Here is a 19,751-nt window from a genome sequence, read left to right on the forward strand (position 1 = left end):
TCGGACGTAGTGGGAAAGCGCTCTTACCCGTATTTCTTTAGATAAAACTATTTAATTGTGAGTTTCTCAATATAGGTATAGTCATAATTTTGAGACTATTATTGGGTTATATTAAACTCATGCTGTGTCATTATAGTTACATGATAGACCAGGGTCTAGAAACAATAATTAATAGTAGGATGAAACCCATTGGAAAAGGAAGAGAAATAACAAAAATGAAAGGAAAAATAAGGTATTTATGGGTAAAAAACGGTTTATCTCGGTTTCCGGCGAAACTACAAGTTCTATGTAAAAGAGTTAAATAGCAGAAAGGATACTATAGGAAGTAAAAAGATCTACAACTTTTGTTTTCACACTTTTTCACGCCATAACCTCAAAATTTATCTGAATAATTCAAATAACCAAGTTTTTTGTTTTTATCCTTTACACAATAATTTTGTTTCCATGCAATTTGGTGGAAAAATTACATTTTAATATCCCAAATACACTGTATTTTTTAACGATCGAACAACGAACAAAAATAACCCTTATTTTAAATCAAAATTTCTCCCGTACATATATTTATTACCTTTTTCAAAAAAGTCGATGGGCTTTTCGGTTGTTGAAGTCTCTACTTTTTGATTGTGTGAAAATAACAAATACTTTAAGCCCAAGAAATAGTTTAACCCCAACAAAAAGAATTTCATAGAGAATTCATACCTGTTATTTCGTAGCAGCAAATATATGGATTACAATTAATCAAATCAATTAAAAAATTAAAAAAAAATATAATATAACGCTGAATCATTATCCTTTTAACATGTAATCAGTAAATGTACTGGTCTATGACAGGGAGAAGTTAATTTTAAACTCGGAGGCACTTTACACTGTGCTTATAAGACAGATACTGTATATTTTATATAGAAATATTTCTTACTTTTTCTGAACGAAGTGACTTCTCTCTAGTCCTAGATGCAGACCGTTGACTTTCAGCACCAGACACATCACCGTCTTTCTTTTCTTTGCCCTCTTCTGCTTCAGCAGTTTCTTTGTTCTCCTAAATATTTCAAATACACATTTAATGTTAAATATACAATATTTGGCAACAGGTGAATTTAGCTGTGTTTTCACATCATTTTTTTTAAGTTGCAAGGACTAACTTTTATTTATCTAATATCTTATCTTTTAAATACTAATATCAAGTGAGTCTCGATGTCGGAGAGATTTACAAATTATATTCAACAATATGTTCCCAACTATAATCAAGATTGCAGCAATTTGTGACAAAAACGACGTCACATAAATTATCACACAAAAATATACCTAGTAAAATGGGGTGAGGAAGGGGAAATAGAAACTTTTCCACCTTATAACAAATTTTCATTGTAAAAAGTAATATTTTTGAACTTCATAGGTCATTTGTTTTATAATAATCGCAATAAACACAAAAATGTGCGCGATCCCTACTCACTCCATCATTGAGGTTATAAGGGACACTAGACTTCTTGTCCCGACTCCCACTTTTAGATAGCCGTTCTTAGCCAAAAAATACATTATTTTCAGGTGATATTTTACGTAACATGTTAATTGGTAAATATAACTTAATTTTTTTGGTTTAACTTAAGCTTCTGATACAGACTGACAGATTCTTATTTAACTTAAATTACCCAAATTTAGGCAAATTTTAATAACTACCAATTATGTGTTAGGATCCCTATACAAAATGAATAAGGTATTCACAACTTTATTCATAAATCAGTACGCAAATTTGACCTTGCATACCTTTCAGATGAAGCATGGATTTATACATCTGTGAATGTATGTATTTGGTGGAGTTTATGTGCTGTTAACATCTTTGATAATATAGTGAAAATATAGTTACAATACTGTTTTTTTATGTATATTATATTTAAAAAAAAGCGAAAAAAAAATGCGGAGGAAGCAGAGTTTCTTCTCTCACAGAGCGCCATTTGTTTCTGAAGCGGTGGTAGGGTTAGAAGTGACATCAAAAAAAAATTCTAAAGGAATCAATTTTGAGAAAAATAAATGCCTTTTATAGAAGAGAACAAGCGAACAAACGAGTGTACGGTTCATTTGATGCTTAGTTATCAGCGGTACCCACATTGGAGGAATCACAGGAGTGTTGATGGCCCTTAAGGAAGGTGTAAGCGCTATTTTCAGAAGGTACCCATTTTGTATTGTCCCGGAAACACCACACAAGGAGCCACTCATTCCACAGCAAGTGGGTACAGCAACAATCTGCCGAAAAATATTTAATATTGTCTTATATATTTAATGTAATAACCAAATTATCATGGCGTTGAGAGCAAGCCGTAAAGACGACGGCCAGTCTTCAGCTCTAATGAAGTCCGAAACGTTCGTTTCCAACCCAGACTGTGTAGACTGAGATTTATGACCCGGCGCCGAGTTTTGCTGGAAGGACCATTCTTGGTTATTGAATATATATGTTGTTAAGGGGCTTCACTACCTTCTCAACAGTGGTATCTTGTCTACATATATACACTGTCCCATCGTGTTTTCCATACGATGGTACTAATCATTGAAGCAACCATTCCATTCGGAAGTTGGGGTCTCAAAAATGGCCGTTTTGTAGGCGTCCACAGCATCTTCAGGTGATGAAAATCTCTTACCACGCAATTTATTCTTTATTTTAGGGAAAGTATAGAAATCATTAGGGCTTAGGACGGGGCTGTACGGCGGATGGTCTAATAATTCTATGTTTACTTGCTCTAGAAACTCTTTTGTTTTGTGCGCGGTGTGAGAACTCGCATTGTCGTGATGGAGGATGATGCGGCGGTTGCAGTTCTCTTTACCGAGTTCAGAAACGACCTGTGGCAAACAAATGCTAGAATACCATTCTGCATTAACCGTTCTTTGTCCCTCAAGAGGAATAGTCGCAACATGGCCGGTTTTGGAGACAAACGTGGCCACCAGTTTTTTTGCAACACTCCGTGAACGAACAATTTTTGTTGGCTTTAACACATTTTCGAACACCCAAACTCGTGACTGGTTTTTTGTTTCGGGTTCGTACGCGTATTTCTAGAATTCGTCACCTGATACGATGTTGTATACAGCATTTGAGGATCCTGCGTGGAATATTTCGAGTGTTCTGACGCACTAAGTAACGCGAGCCGCTTTTTGCTCTTCACAGAGCAAATGCGGTATCCATCGGGAAAACAACTTTTTTACACCTAATTGTTCATGCAAGATTAATTGTATTTGACTCATGCCAATGTCTAAAGTTGCCTGAATTTCGCGGTATGTCACATGTTGATCTTCCTCAATCAGCTTACGCACAGCACCAACGTTTTCTTTGGGGACTGCAGTTTTTGGACGACCTTGACGGGGATCGTGACTGAGCTTGACACGTCCACGAAATTCAGCAAACCAGCGATAAATTGTCGTTTTGGATGGGGCTTCATCACCAAATTTAGAAATCATCCGGTCAACACACGGTTTTTGTGTTAAAACACTTCGAAAGAATAAATCATCGCTCTAGAATTTTCTCGAGTCATTTCCATTTTCTCAACGACTAAGCAAGTTTGACAAGACCTTGTGACGAGACCAAGAATCTTTTTTTGAATAAATAAATGGTATTCATATTTTAAAACCAAGGAGTTTTGAATTAAAAAGATTTTAATGTGAGAGGAACAGTGGTAATATTCCATTCCCGATACTTTTAGTGCAGCCCTCGTATGTCTATCTCCCGAGATAAAATCTTTTGCTTTCAGACAGGATTTCTTCGAACTCTTTCCCTTACTGCTTTGACCACCTTTTTCGTACGAACACTACGTGGACGACCAGATCTTTTTCTATCACAGAGATGGTTTCATTGTACCAAATAATAGTCCGGTACATTTTACTTTTAACATTTTACTAATACCAAGCCTATAGTGCTTTAAAAATTGCATTTGGCTCCTACTTTGTGTAATGCAATCACAGCGATTCGGTTCTATTTACCACGCCGCTTCATTTTAATATCGCAAAATATTGTACAATGTATTGGCGCCAAAATGGGAAAACTCAATTAAGAATCATATAATATAAATGACTGATTCCAAATTCAAATGTAATATTTTGTTTATTTTTAATTGTAACCTTAGAATAAAGACAATATAGAAGTAGTCGCCGCGTGCCCCATTAAATAGCAATAGTTTTGCTTACTGAGCAGAACACTTAGTTCTGTCATAGTATTCTGTCTGTCATCATATTGAAATTAGCTTACGTTCGTTGCTGCATTGCACCATGACGAAACGTCCTGTTTTTGCGCTCTTCGCAAGTCGCTTTTGAAATTGTCCTCGAGGTAGATTTCCTCTCTACATATTAATAATAATAATCTACAATCTGATAATTATTTTTATCTACGCCCATGCTCTAAAACAGTAAGCTTACTGCCAACATTAAAACACCCGATGTCCTAATAACCATTACATCATCCAAATGAGTGTTGTAATGAAATTCAGTACATAATTACACTCATTTGGATGATATTATGGTTACTAGGACTGGCTTTTTAATGTAAGCAATAAGCTAACTGTTGCAGAATCTTTTATAGAGGATTCATATTATGGGTGAAGATAAAGTTTTGTATGCAACTGTTGATAATTATATATTAAAACACAATAACCCATATTCGTGTTTTAATAACCCTTATTACACAACATTAGAATAAATAACTATTATGGCCAGACTAAGTATAAACAATAGATACCTCATTTTCCTTAGTTTCTTCCTTCTGCTCTTTACTCGGTCGTCTATCAGCTCGATTCGCCGACGTTTGTCGCCGAGATGATGACTCAGATTCTGATTTTGCTTTTTCTACTGATATCATGCGACCGTGCAGTTCTAAAACATTAATCTTATATTAATTTTTATATATAATTACCTACAAAGACACAATATATTGACGTGATTCAAAATCACGCTCAAAAATTGTCTGAAGCAAAACTCTGTCTACGCGTCTATTAGGCAGAGTTTCCGTTCAGTTGTGTTTCGACCGCGCTTTAAATACAACGCCACTTAACGACAAAGTGGTCAGTGAAAAAATTACAGGATATCCAAAATTAAAAGGAAGAAATGTCATATTTCAGGTAAGTGCACCTTTATATACAGATATTGCGTAACTACCTTGACGTTTCTAATCAATTTTCTTTCACCTTTTATTTTTTTTTAAAGATGTTGATGTTAATTTAAAACAGCTTAAACAGTTTATTTTAACTATACATTCTTAGTTGGTTAGAAGAAGACTAACTTAATTTTAAATATTATAACTATCCTGTATAGTTGTCAAATTGACATTTTTACTTTTTCTCATTTACATTCGACATATAAACAAACTGCATAAATAAAATCAATATGAATAACAAGTACCGAAAATAAAAACATTATCTTTTCAAAGTAAGCCATAAATTAATTTATCATTACATAGAATTCACTCTTATACTGTCAGCACTTAGTTTGAACTTTTTTTTATAACAGTAAGGGACGAGATAAGCAGGACGATTGGCTGATGGTAATTGATACGCCCTGCCCATTACAATGCAGTGCTGCTCAGGATTCTTGAAAAAACCCAAAAATTTTTAGTAGCATAATTAGCTATAATTGCGCTCGTCACCTTGAGAAATAAGATGTCTCATTTGCCCAGTAATTTCACTAGCTACGGCGCCCTTCAGACTGAAACACAATAATTCTTACACATCACTGCTTCCCGGCAGAAATAGGCGCCGTTGTGGTACCCATAATAATAGGAGCCTCCCACTATTTTTCAATGTCGCTATATAAATAAGTATATTTCTTCGAGCTATAAAATCAAACATTGCTATGTTTACTACAGCTGTCCTTATAATTTCGAGTTTTAGAAGTAAAATGTGTTCCGTAATGGTAAGAGAGAGAGATGTATTGAGGTGCTATTGCACAATTGGTTTTGCCATATAACAGGTTGTCAAATTCAAACCGTCAAGCCGAAACATCATCAGAAAAAAAATCTATCACATGTTACTTAGAAATTATGGACACTAAACAAAAAAAGCAGATTTCCTCCATATTTTAACAATTTTTTGGTTATTGTGGTTAATTTTGTTTTGCCAATTTCAAACTTGTCACCATAACCTTAAATAACATGTCTTTAATCACCATTAAAAATAATAATACAATTGCCCCAAATTTTCTTAGAAATATACAGCCAATAGTCAAACCAGACCACTTGAAGATGTTGAATTTTGGGCCTTCCTGTATACATTGAATATATTCAACAGAAGATTTTATAAAATTACTAGCTGACCCAGCAAACGTTGTATTGCCGATATTAATATCGCGATACAAAAGTAACTGTTGATCGTAGATAGGTGAAAATTTGAAGTTGTATGTATTTTTTAATGCTGACTCATAATCAAACAAATTAAAAAAAAATCAAAAAAATAAAAATTCGTGTGGACTACCCTTAACATTTACGGGGATGAAAAATAGATGTTGGCTGATTCTCAGCCCTACTCAATATGCTCACAAAATTTTCATGAGAATCGGTCAAGCCGTTTCGGAGGAGTACGGGAAGGAACATTATGACACGAGAATTTTATATATAAGATATGATAAATGTGATACCAAAGTCATCATACCTGTCCTGTGTAAATTTTTAATACAGCTCTCAGCATCTTGAGGACTAACCATCGTCACGTAACCATAGCACCGTGATCCCGGTGTCCGAGCATTTGTTACAACTTTGGCTCCAATAACCTGCAATTATATTCATGTTTCAAATGTGTGTGTTCACACTCAATCTGATAATGCTACTATAGGAAGTTTATGTAATAACAGAATCACTTTTGATATTTTCATAAATTACCTTTTAGATTTAGACTTTAGGGAGTCAATTATGCATGTATATGCTATGCTCAATGCTACACAAATAAAAAGGTAGAAGCCCACCAAACAGGATGAGGTAATAGTGAAGGATGTAAGCAAAAAAAATGCAGTTAGGGCACTATCATAGTGGTTTGCCTGCAACCTGACCAGATAACACAGAAACAGAATTCAAAAATGATAGTTGTTATCGCCAGCTATTGTTCTTTACAAGCATCTATTTACTTTACAAGCATCTATTTACTTATAGGTACCATACAGCTTCATATGCAGAGAATGAAATGAAAGAAGAAACACCGGGTCAGTTTCTTAAATCGTTTGACAGGAATTGAAATAAAACGAGGTGTGCATTAAACAAACTATTTTCCATTTTTCTGAGCAAATATGTAGTTTTTGTAAAAATCGAAGATGTTGCAATTGTTTGTGAATAAAACCCAATAATTTAGTACCTAGTTAATTAATTTAATAATTTAGTGAAAACTCGGCGAAACTATGAAGGTTTTGTAAAGATCGAGTATTAAATGAAAAAAATAATCATTATTTTTAAAATATAATTAGGTGAAATGTTTTTTTTTGTTGAAATAAATCGATATTACTTTACGACGCCATCTTGGCAAAAGAGTCTAGGTTAGGTTAGAACACAAATATTAATGTAGGTTCTTTAAGATAAAAGAAAATACATAGAAGTAAAATATGTATATAAATTATAATAAATAAATGCTTATAAGATCAATTTAGCGTCCATTATTTGATATAAATGTTAACATTAGCTCAAATTTTACCAAACTATTTTTTTTTTATGAATAACTATAGTTTTCTAGGTAAAAACAAGTATGGTAAGGGGTCAGGGGATACCTGAATACTCTTCCCCAAACCCTCTCGCGCCTCCCAATTCAGGGTGCATGGTTAAAAAATTTACTAAAACGGCCGAAAAAAATGTGTTTCACGTATAGTTTCGGGACCATTTGGTCAACCTAATATTTTAGTTTGTAACACTCTAGGTAGGTACAACACAATTTTAATTAATTCATCTTATATTTTCAACAAAATAATTTTATAATGATATGGTTTAAATTAAACTCTTGAAAAATGACATATATGGTCCGCTTTTTTATTAGCTCCAGAATACGTTAATTAGTTTTCCTATAGAAGCTCCATAACCTAGGTACGCGTAGTTTTTTTTAAAATGATTTTGTTATTACAATTACCTAGGATATAGATATTTTATTACCGGGAGGTCTTCTTGATGTGTTTTTTTATTATTATTATTTCCTTTAAAGTTAAAGTTATTATATATATTATTTTATGAAATTGCTCACATAATGCCTCTATTTATTTACGGTATGTGTGGATTGATGCATCTACGATGCTCAATAACTCTTGTGTTTATAAGTATTAATTTTCTTTTTTTGACTTACTCATGTAAGCCTTTCAGTTTTTGACATTTGAGTATTTTTGTTGCGTCACTTTGCATATATTGTAATTGAAATGATGTGTAAAACAACTAAAATGTAAATCTTGACTTAAAAGAGTGGGAATGAGTTTCTTGCTTCTTCTTCTCATTAGCTCAACCCTTAGTAGTAACCCAAGTAGCGGTAAATTCAATAAGAAACAATATTTTTATCTTTTTTTTTGACATTCATAAGTGTCATTTCTGTGAACAAAATTTTCACCATCACAGATATCTCAAGTATTATTAATTAAGTATAATCCTTTTAACAATTTTTATTTTTGTTTGAATGAAAACTGTGTACCGCAACTAGCACACTCTAATTTCTCTATTATATTTAAATAACCTAATACCTATTTTTAACACACAGTAACTTGTTATTTCATTGTACAAACAGCAAACACAAAATTAAAACATTGAGCAAATAAAGTAAAAAACAAAATGCATTCGCAGCAGAGCGAAACAGGTATTATAACCTGTTTATCTACATTACACATGATATGGGATCGTTGGTTTAAATGTTTACCTCGCTATTCGCGAAATTCGTTAAAATTTAGGCAGTGGGACAGTAGGCTGGCTAACCTTATGCTGCTGTTAAATTGCGAAGATATATTTTCTCACACGCACCTTCTTCTGTGGTCATATAACTTTCAACAAACATTCTTTCTAAATAATTTCTATGTAGCGGAGCCGCTCCTAATATGCGTTTGTAAAACTGCCTACCAAAGTTTTAGTGTAAGGTAAAACCTTGGTAAACCGTATTGTTTATACCGTATATTTTGGTTATAGAATAACAGAAAATTAAACTAAATTAACTATAACAATAGTGTTATATAATTTTAGTTTGGGTTTTTGTTTAGGTAGGCTATGCTATGCTTCTTTGGCTATATTGATTGCACACCCCTCACTGACCTCTACTTTAAACCACTGGACTGGTGGATGTCAAAGTGCTTTGTTTCTGTTTGATATTCGCCATTTTGGCGCTGTTGGCCATCTAGCGAGAGTCTGCGGTACTAAACTAGTGATGACAACCTCAGCAAACATCAATAGATGGTGCAAAACTATTTACAAAAAAAAAGTGTACTTTATTACGTTTATTCTTGAAGTATAAATAACACAGAAAACGAACGAAATTAATTCAAAATGCAAAAATGCTTCAGAGTATTGTATGTTCCTTCGCAGCCATTATACATCAAAATTAGTTCTCTGGACGCTCGCGAGTGGCGCTTCTAATAAGCACAAAAAATTTATTGTCAAACATATGGAACAGCCTGTCGAGTGGTATTTACACAGGTCAGTAATGTCCCTGCACAAATCCTCCAATCTTGAGCACTGCTTCTTGATGACTGTAGTAATATGAAAAGGCTATTAGACTTCTAGGATAGTCTGGGCTAATTGGAGTAGGACAAATGGACAAGCAGAATGGGCCAATCAAGTTTGCAAAGAGCCCACTTAAACTAATTTTGCATGTGTATATTGCAGAAACTGTAATATCATTGTAGAACAGAAAATATATACCTTTCCATGTTTGCTACAAAGTTGCTTTAGATCCTTTGCACGGGTATCACCAGACAATCCACTGACCCAAAGATTACGGGCCCCACTCTCTTTATTCTCCTCTTTTTTGTCCTTTTTATCCCCCTCTTCCTGTTTGTGTTTGACATCTAAAAGAATGCAAATATTCTAATCTCAGTCACACTGAATATAAATTACAGTATGTCATTAATGACTAATGTTACAAACCTTTTTGACTAATGTTACAAACCTTTTTCAGTTTTCCCTTTCTTTTCATCCTCATTAATGCTGCAATAAAGAAATACTTATTACGATTAAAGGGAAACAATAATTATTCCTATGTGACTTTTTAGTTTTCAGACAGACAGCATTCTCATTAATCATTTAAATTTTATCTTTTGTTTGACATGTAACACAATCATCTACAAAGTTTTGCACCAGTTGTACTCCACCATTGCTGCCAACAGGAACTCTGCAATTCTTAATTTTCACTGCTACACTGCGGCCATGTTGAATTGCTTGCAATCTTTCTCGATGTCAACAGAAGCTGTATCCCTCGGAGTCACCAATATTCTTCAGAATATCTTCAATAGTTGTTCGATCCTGTATAGAAAGGAGCACGTAGCACGAAGCGCAGCCTCAGGATAGAGGTGAATCTTCTTGGAGGTGCAAAACTTTGTAGTGAATATAATTTTTTTTTTAATTATTTATATTTATCGTAGTATAAAGATGCGCATTGACGGCGTCTCGTTCAGCCAGTCGGCGTTCACCAACCTAGTGGTAGCAGCTACGGTGATTTCGTCTTGACTTTCATTACTTGGTATGCTGTCCTCTGCCGCTTCATCATTAAGAGTTGAAGTGTTGTCAGCCATCTCAGCAGCCTCCTCGTGATCAGCATCATCTACGTCAGTGATAACAATGAGGTACAGGTACAGCACAGATTGCTTCAAGTAGCAATCTATCCTGTTTCTTCTCGATGTCTTTCTCGGAGAGAAGAAGGATTACATTTCTTGTATCCTAGATTTGAGCTTCAAGCTAAATATTCACCTGAAAACTTGAGTTGACATTAACACCATTGCCTTATTGACATATGGAGAAGTAAGTGAGCCAAATATCCCATACATAGAGTATATATACCAGATCACCTTTTTTTTCATAGGTTTACACAGCACAGCCTTTACTTGTGAATTCAGCTTGGTTTGCAATTATTTAAATGTTGTATGCTCTCCAAGCTCAATGTAACATAAGAAATCTTCCTCTTGTAGGTGAATTAATTATGCTTTTTCACATCCAATGTTAATAGGTTCAAAGCACCATTGGTTGTTTAATTTTTGCTTCCATTTTGTTTATACCACTCTAAACACTTCACAATGATTATTTCAATTCACATTTTTAAATTATTTTGAATAAAATTATTATAATGACAGATCTTTAATTGACAACAAACAATTATAGTTAATATTATGAGATATATAATAAATAAGTTACCAAATTTTACCTCTTGAGGGTGATTCCTTACCTTTATTGATTTTATCAGTGCTATCAGTCTGAAATGAAATGAAGACTATTGTTTAATAGATGTTAAATTACTTACAATGATGTCATCATAAAAATTATACATAACATATTGTTAGCTGTTGCAACTTTAGAAAATAAAAATAAAATTCAGATAAATAATTTATTCTGTTTGGATACATTAGCTGTGCATCACATTATATTTCCTCACAATCTATTTAACTTAAACACGATCTACATCCATCATGTAACCATTGGACATCTTTGGTTTTATAGGTGGTAACATAAAATTTATCTTGAAGATATAGCAACATACCTCTTCATTGAGTAACTCATCATCTCCTATGTCCAAATTGATACTATCTTCACCATCTGTATTATTTTCAGCTTTGGGATCTTCTTCAAGCCTTATGTCTTTATCGAAGCATGGCTTCTTCGCTTCCGTAGAGTCCGCTGCGTCTTTTATATCTCGTTTACGAGATGCTTTTTCGGTTTCATCCACTTCCATACTATCATCCTTTTTAGTTTGTTCTCCATTTGATTCAGATTGGTCTTCATCTCCAACCTCCGCATCCCGAACAATCATATCCTCCATTGCAGGAGAATCCTCTACGTCAGGCTCTAATAAACTTTCAGCTCGCCGTGTTCGTTTGGTTGGAGTTTTATTTTCAGTAGCCCCCAAATCAAATTTGTAAGTTGCTGGATCGTTGCCTTCTTCTTCCAATTGCTAATAAAGATAATATATAGTTATATTTTTCATCTACAACAACAAATCTAAAACTGAATTTGTTTTGAAATTTATTACCTTCGATAAGCGTTGAATAAGCACGCTTCGAATCCCACTTTTGTCTAGGTTACGTTTTTCTAACTCGGCGCGCAAATCTATAACACGAAGTTCTTCCAGTAGTTTCTTTCGATCAGACATTTCAAGCTATTTTTAAATATCTATTTTAGGCACGAAACTATTTAGAATACAAGGTAGAGCACTAAACAGATACTTAATGAGTGATTTCAGAATCCAGATACCTCACTTAGCAAACAAAATGGCGGATTTGATGAAATGAAATTATAAAATTCATATTTCTAACATAGAGCAAGCAGCGCCCGCAATAAGGCATCCATAGATCATTATTTTTTTTGAGTTTCTTCCGTTTCTTTGTCAATGACAGGCAAAGGGCTTAGGCAAGGTTGAGGCCCGACGTAGACTACCTATATTTATTTTAGCTCATAACCATAGAGATAGGAACCATTCTTAAAAATCTGAAAAAGTATATAATACTATGCTGTTAGATTGTAATAAATGTTTGTCCTTAACAAATAATCACACACAAATAAACAGAATAAATTAAGTTCATTCTCTATAATAAGGTGGCTTGTGTTCCGAGTCCAATACGCTAAACTCTCTAAATCTCGTTTTCAAAAATCTACAGTGTGCAAAAAAGTTTTTGTTTCCATTTCAATTTCCCGTAACGATTAATATTTTTATTTTTAAAACATCATATATTACATCTTACATTAAAATACATAGATGTATGGGTTTTAGGTAGTAGCTGCGATACCTAACGGTTGATATTTTTTCAAATTAAAAAAAAAACATAAGCAATAAAATTAGCAAATATTTATCTACAATCATAAATTTGGTAGGGAAATACTATTTGTTAAGGGCACGACCCTTATCAAATAGTGTAGGTTACATCAGAACTTACTCCAGTTGGTACTATCCAGGGAGCTAAAAAAATAAATAGTTATTTGTATTTTCATTTTTGATTAGGTTATATAATTATGCTATAACTTATATAATATTTATTATATATATAATTATATAATTTTACTATCACGCTGAATCGTTACTTTCATCAATTTCTACTTTTCCAGACACTATATCGTTATCATTTAAAAATAGCCATTTCAAAACAAAGACCAAACGTAACAATAATATCAAAAATTTTAAAAAATACAGATCCCTTAAAAGTATTTTATTTAAACGAAAACTTTTCAAATATCTAATATGCAACAAGCAAGAGAATAACTCGAATATTTTAGAGCGCAAAGATACGTGCAACGATAACTGTGATGCTATCGCTTAGTCACTAAGCCTTAGTGTGTTCAAAGTTATAACAGTTAACATAATTTGTTACCCAGAAAAAACATTAATCATGTTAATATTTAATGCTTTAAAGGAATTATAATTTTAAGTGTGATCTGTATAAGTGTGACACTAGACACAGTGCAGTAATTAAACACTACTTTAACTTCATACTAGAGCGCCTGAAAAAACGCACGCAGTCGTACACATAATTTACACGTATAATATACGATAATATAGAATTCAACAAGTTGTAGCCTAATCTGTACGTAGGTTCAGAGTTGGCTAAAGATCTCACCTCACAGAAATCCATCCATTATCACGCAAAAAAACCTGAGTAGATCGTAGTCGCTAAGCCTAGCTAAACTCTCTAAGAAAAAAGCGATTGTATGAAACGTGCAGTCATTGATAGATTAAAAGATGACGGCTATAATCTTATAAAAATTTGTGATAGCCTAAATCCAAATTTACGTTTTAGGCAACTGTTAGCTTTCAAACTTAGATGGATTATACTTCGTCGCCTATATTGTTATTACTATTTCATACTTATATCAAATATAACTGCGCGTTTCATACTTAACTAAATTTCAATTTTTACTTAGGCTGTCCAGCCAGGTAGGCCCTACCATGAACTCTTATTGCGATACAATGGACAACCTAAAATGAACTGCTTTGCAATTTCGTACCACATTGTCACTTGAGCTATCTAATTTAGGTTGACGTCAAATCAACTGATTAAATCGCAATGATGTCAATTATTGAATGTCAAAAATATGAGATGAGATATACTGATGTTTCTCGACTTGTATACTAGTCTACGGCATACTTTGAGCTAAAAATAGCTGAATCCGTCAAGAGACTAGGACGGAAACCAAATTGCGCGACGTCAATCGCAATATTCTTCAGCAGATCGGGTTGTAATAACCGCTCCAAAATTTAATTGACTTGGTGCTCGTAATTAGAAAACAAAACGGAGAGATCGCCTATTGCTGAGCAAAACTGGTTATCTACTAAAACAAAAGAAAATAACTCATATAAACTGATGTTTCATTGTTTGAATGTTGATACATAAGCTTATGAAATAACTGTAAGACATTTTTAATTGACAAGTCCTTAGTATTTGTGATTTTAAATATTAATGCAGATTTATTATTAGATGCAGTTGGCATCTAACGCACACATTGACAGATCAAAACAGGTCACGAACTATTGCACTTTCCAGCGGTGCAATTCTCGTAATTTCAAAATTATTGACGTTAAGTTCTGATTCTATGCACGTTTTGCTCTAAATTCGCATTCACTTATAATTTCCCTAGAAAGTTATTTATATCGGGGCCGCGCGTCAACAACGTTTGAACAACAGGCTCGCTCGAAGTTATTCATATTGTTCTACCAAATCGAAAATATTTCTATTATTATTAAAAGGGTTATCTATGCTCTGCTAAATGATATTTTAAATTGACAACTCAACCAAAACTCAAAATTTGCACCATCTCCCAACAATTAACGCTCGATCTTGTTACGAGAATTCGCATCATATAGATTTATTCTCTACTGCATCGGAACGTAACTTCATAACAATCGGAACTGAACCGTAAATCTGTGTAACGAGAATACGAAATTCCACTTTATAACTTAAGGTCGCTTCGATCGTATTCACATTTTGTTATGAAAATAGGCTGCCTGGTCGTCTAGGTACGCAAGTATATTATACTAAATATTTAAATTTTAAACGAGGGGTAAGTGGCATGCACTATTGAATAAATGGTCACGTGAGTCACGTGTTTTTAGAAGTGTGTCAATTGCCACTGTCAGTTTGGAATACTTTGTCGCTGCTAATAAATGAAAATAATAAATAATTCGATTAAACATTGATTTCTTTGATTGAACTTGATAGAGTAAAACTAATATATTTATATTGTTTGATTGGTAAATAGTTAAATAGTGCAAAAACGTAAACAAGTCACAATTGTAATTGGTAATTATTAATAAAAATATCTGTTTAATAATATTGCAACGAAGCATATTTTTTTGAGTACTGAAGTATAACTACCGAGTAGTTCCTACATTTGTAATTATATTATATAACTTCTTTTATGTAAAATGGATGGTGAGTACATTTTTTAATCTTACTTGTTGACACATTTTTAATTTTCATTATTTACAACTGGTTATTATGGTACACCTTATCCTTGACACAATAGATATCATAAAAAAGTAACATGTCTCATGGACATTACCTACATACTTCTTTAATTTCGCCAAATTTTTTAGATCAGCTGCTAAAATTTTTATTTTTCACATCACCCAGAGAACATTTTTTGCAGTGGATGACCTCAACCAGCCCCTAATTATGTTATCTATAATAACTTACAATAATTAGTTTGTATCAAAGACTTGTTATAATTTAAATACACTTCTGTTAGGTAACAAAATATGAAGTTATGCATGTGCAGTTTCTTATTTTTGCAAATAAAGGTTTTGTATTTGTAGAGAAAAGTTTGCAAACAACATAGAAACAAAGTCTATGTTTCTCTTGTCATTGATGCATGTTAAGTATAAATAATGATTGATTTTTAACTTTTCAGATATAACAATGAGTGATATAAATGATTTATTAGATAAGACACTCTTAAAGCAACTGTATCTTATAGAGGAAAAATTACAGAGTGAAGTGAATATAGAAAAGTGCATTAATAATGGTTGCTACAATCTAGCAAAATCCCGTTACATTATGGGTCAAACATCGGTAAGCAAAGAACGCCTTCCATTAGAAGCAAGTACTGAATTTTCTGCTTCTACCTTGTGTGAAGAAACAGACCAAGATAATGTGAAGCAATTCCAGTTAATTGATAATGATGTTAACACAATTAATCCGATGCATTGGTTTGGTGTCTTGGTACCACAAAACCTACACAAGGCCAAAGACTTATTCAAAAATGCTCTTAACTATGTTGTAGAGTGTGCAAACATACAAATGCAATTAAATGAGAATAGGAAAAATATTGAATGTTTAAAAATATACATGGAATCAATTCATTAGGAAAATTTATAAATGCAATATCAAGTAATTGAATATCTTAATTTCACCTAAAACCAATATGGTTTTAAGCCTCTGGTCATGGAATTATGTAAGAAAAACCAGCTGAAATTGTGCTTTACAATTGAGCATTTTAAAATGATACTCTATTCTGTCTGTTAAATATGACTATGACTAGGAACTTTATGATTGTGATCTTTGAAGTGAAACTTCTTTATCAATATATTAGAGGAATTGTATATCAATGTCATTAAAATTTTCTGTTACATGCCATGTTGTTTTTTTTTATCGAAGTTCAGTTTAGTGACGTAAATAATAATATATTAGTCTGAAAGTGATAAAATTAAAATCCTTTTTTGTATGCATGTGCACAATAAATATCCTTAATTTTAATACTGGATGTTGGTTAATGCACTATGCACATGAAAACTCCAGTTAAACATCTCCAAGATAAGATGGATCAAACACAGTTGAGATTTATCTAATTTATTTAAAAAAAAAATCTTTTGTTTTCCTCATTCAATAGCTTTGTATAAGCATTTGTCTTCCTATTCCATAAAAAAAAGCATATGTGTTGGTTACATTCCTCCATGGTGCGGTTTTCAAGAAATTTTCTTCTATATACAACCAATCTGTAGAAATGTAAGGACTGTGCAGTTTCCGGGATGATATGACATGGGTAACTTAAAAAAAGCACATACACTTTTCTAAGAGGCCGTCAACGCTCCTGTGACTCCTATGGTGTTGCAAGAGAATGTGGGTGAAGGTGATCACTTAGCACAATCTGTTCCTCCTCTTCCATAAAAAAAATATGCAGATTCTCAATACATACTTGTCAGGGCTACTTTCCTATAATGTAATATTTGATGTTTTTTTATTAAAGGAGGCAAACCAGTATGTTGCTTAAGTGATAGGAAGTGCTAACCCTCTACCTCCATGGAAATCACATGTCAGATTATTCCACTAAGTGGTTGCAATGCAAAGCAAAAACCTTCATTTGAATCATGTGGTTGTGGTATTTCAGACATCCACTGTGAGACCTTTAGCAAATCTCCTCACCTATCTTTTGCTGCCAAACATAGTAACTACATGTCTATTCCTAAATAAGTACTTACCGTAAACATTTGGCCGGGGCAACATACAATGTCAAGACACTGCAGACCAACGAGAAGTTGGAGGAACTGCATGAAGCTTTGAGCTGGGATGTCATGGGATTGGGCAAGTTTTTGGCCTCAATTCATTTCATATAGAACAAAAAATAGAAATCACCAGTATTAGGCTGCGAGCGCTGAAGAACTGCTACGTGCGTAGAGCTACGCTGCGTTGACGAGAATCGTCGGTAGAGCTCGGTCCGCTTGCGCGCTATGGCGATGTGAGAGAGATAAAGCTGACCGAGCGACCGATCGTAGGCGCGTGTGTACATCGTCATCAGAAATCGTAAAGAAAAAGAATTTTCTAGCAGTTTCGAATTTATTGTACAATTTTCTCCTTCAATTAGGCGGTCTATAATAATTGGGTGAACATGAAATCTTCTCCAACTTTAATTCCGTAATCGTTTGCGTAAATGGTACGCACATATTATTATTGTTTACGTCTTTATAATTTATACGTCTTGATGGAATCTCTTGCTATTAGACAAGCGATAGAAACAGGCCAGGAATATGAGTCTAGTGTGCGTGACAAGCTACGTGTTACACTCGCGATTTGTATGACACTTTGATTAGTGTGCGTGCCTTGCTCAAAATGGAGGTAAACTCTTTTAACTCAATTTTTTTTCGACGTTTTCACGGCTGTCATAATCTAACAAATCTATTAAAATAAAATTCCAAATTTTAGCATTTTAAAATATTCTATTCGATTCAAACGTTTAACGTTGTAGAAGGCTCTACTTAGATATCGTAGTATAGTCACTAGGTTTCAAGAAATCGTTTTTTTTTACAAACACAGTTTAATAACTACATTGAAGTAGAATATAGTAGTAATGGAAGAATAAAACTAGAATTAGAAATGAATGGTGCGTCTCGTATCCCGAACTAGACTGCCTACTGTAGTCATAGTCACTAAAATCATAAAATGAATATCATTGTGGTGGCGTCGTGTGCGGGGTCGTTAAAATATGTGCGAAGGGAACCATGGCTGGTCCTGAGTTCGACCGACGATTCTCGTCAGCGCGACGTAGCTCTACGCACGTAGCAATTCATCAGCGCTGGGCTGAACGCTCTCATTATTATTACGTTTTCATAGTTATAGCTACGCTCGATCGACGTCAGCGCTGATGGTGAGTTGAGCACTAAATGCAACCTAAGTAATACTGGTTTTCTAAATAACTCTAGACAATAATTGTTTTTAATTATGTAATTGAATTTATTTATTATAAGGAAACATACCAAACACATAACACGAACTGAACAATATAGGAAGAGATACAAGACATAAATACATATGCACCCTATAACATATGTTTCACATATACAATAATAACAAAAAGAAATCAATGTGGCACACAGTCACACACGCAAACATTCACAGAAATAACTTATTTAATTATTGATTTAAAATATTAAACAAGTATAATTAAATGAGGGGCAATGACAACAACGATTCTAATTTTAACTCTATGTCGTGTCTGAACGCAGCAGGGGAGCACGAAAATATTATCTCGATGTCAAGAAAATACTAAGAAACAATACTTACACATCCTGTGTAATGGCGCGTGCAACCCAATGTTTGTTCTTGGGGACGATAGTTCAAATAAGTAATGCATGAGCGGAGAGACACGGCTGGAAAGCCTTCGAGACCGAGGAGCTCAGAAGAAGTCAGCTAACCAGTAGGTACATAATCTTCTTTAACGTTACACAGTCTCTTATAGTGCGCCGCTGGCATATCTGAAGAATGGAATGAACTGAAAAAGACTCGGTATCCTTTTACGATAATTTAATATGCGTTAGAACTTTTTTTGGACTGTTTGCGATTTTTTTTTCGTGGATCGAGTACTAATCGTGGATCGAGTAATAATTTTATATTAGGCTTGCTTGTTCTAGTTGGGGCCGCACGAGGAAATTATGTATGTAAGTACTTTTGTTTTTAAATTGCTTGGATACACGTGTTATTCAAGCCCAGCAAGCGAAAAGAGTTATTTAAAATATGGGTGCCAAGGGTTAGTGTAGGTACGGTCCAAATTAACACCCAGATCATTAATTACTGTAGAAACTTAGGTCAGCTCTTGATTGTCTAGCTTAGTCGTTACACTTTTTATATGCCAGGTATAATTTATTACGTCTGCAGTA

The 19,751-nt window shown here is 33.7% G+C and overlaps 1 protein-coding gene across 6 annotated transcripts in view; it reads right to left on the minus strand.

Moving 5' to 3' along the window:
* Positions 1–12,425, minus strand: part of LOC126975707 (scaffold attachment factor B2) — a 30,078-nt gene extending 17,653 nt beyond the window's left edge. Inside the window, exons 1-9 of one of the 6 annotated variants that reach the window (XM_050823715.1) lie at positions 12,144–12,419; positions 11,655–12,065; positions 11,343–11,370; positions 10,598–10,724; positions 10,074–10,111; positions 9,827–9,972; positions 6,615–6,732; positions 4,712–4,845; positions 917–1,036 (exon numbers count right to left, since the gene is read on the minus strand). In XM_050823715.1, the coding sequence (XP_050679672.1) occupies positions 917–1,036; positions 4,712–4,845; positions 6,615–6,732; positions 9,827–9,972; positions 10,074–10,111; positions 10,598–10,724; positions 11,343–11,370; positions 11,655–12,065; positions 12,144–12,263 (1,242 nt within the window). In that variant the 5' untranslated portion in view covers positions 12,264–12,419. Of the gene's footprint in view, positions 1–916; positions 1,037–4,711; positions 4,846–6,614; positions 6,733–9,826; positions 9,973–10,051; positions 10,112–10,597; positions 10,725–11,342; positions 11,371–11,654; positions 12,066–12,143 lie in introns of those variants that run through there. The other 5 variants (XM_050823722.1, XM_050823711.1, XM_050823730.1 and 2 more) reach the window with 5 other exon arrangements.
* Positions 12,426–19,751: the final 7,326 nt, after the last annotated feature.

This window comes from Leptidea sinapis, chromosome 2 (genome assembly GCF_905404315.1).
Source record: "Leptidea sinapis chromosome 2, ilLepSina1.1, whole genome shotgun sequence".
Classification (NCBI taxonomy): Eukaryota; Metazoa; Arthropoda; class Insecta; order Lepidoptera; family Pieridae; genus Leptidea; species Leptidea sinapis.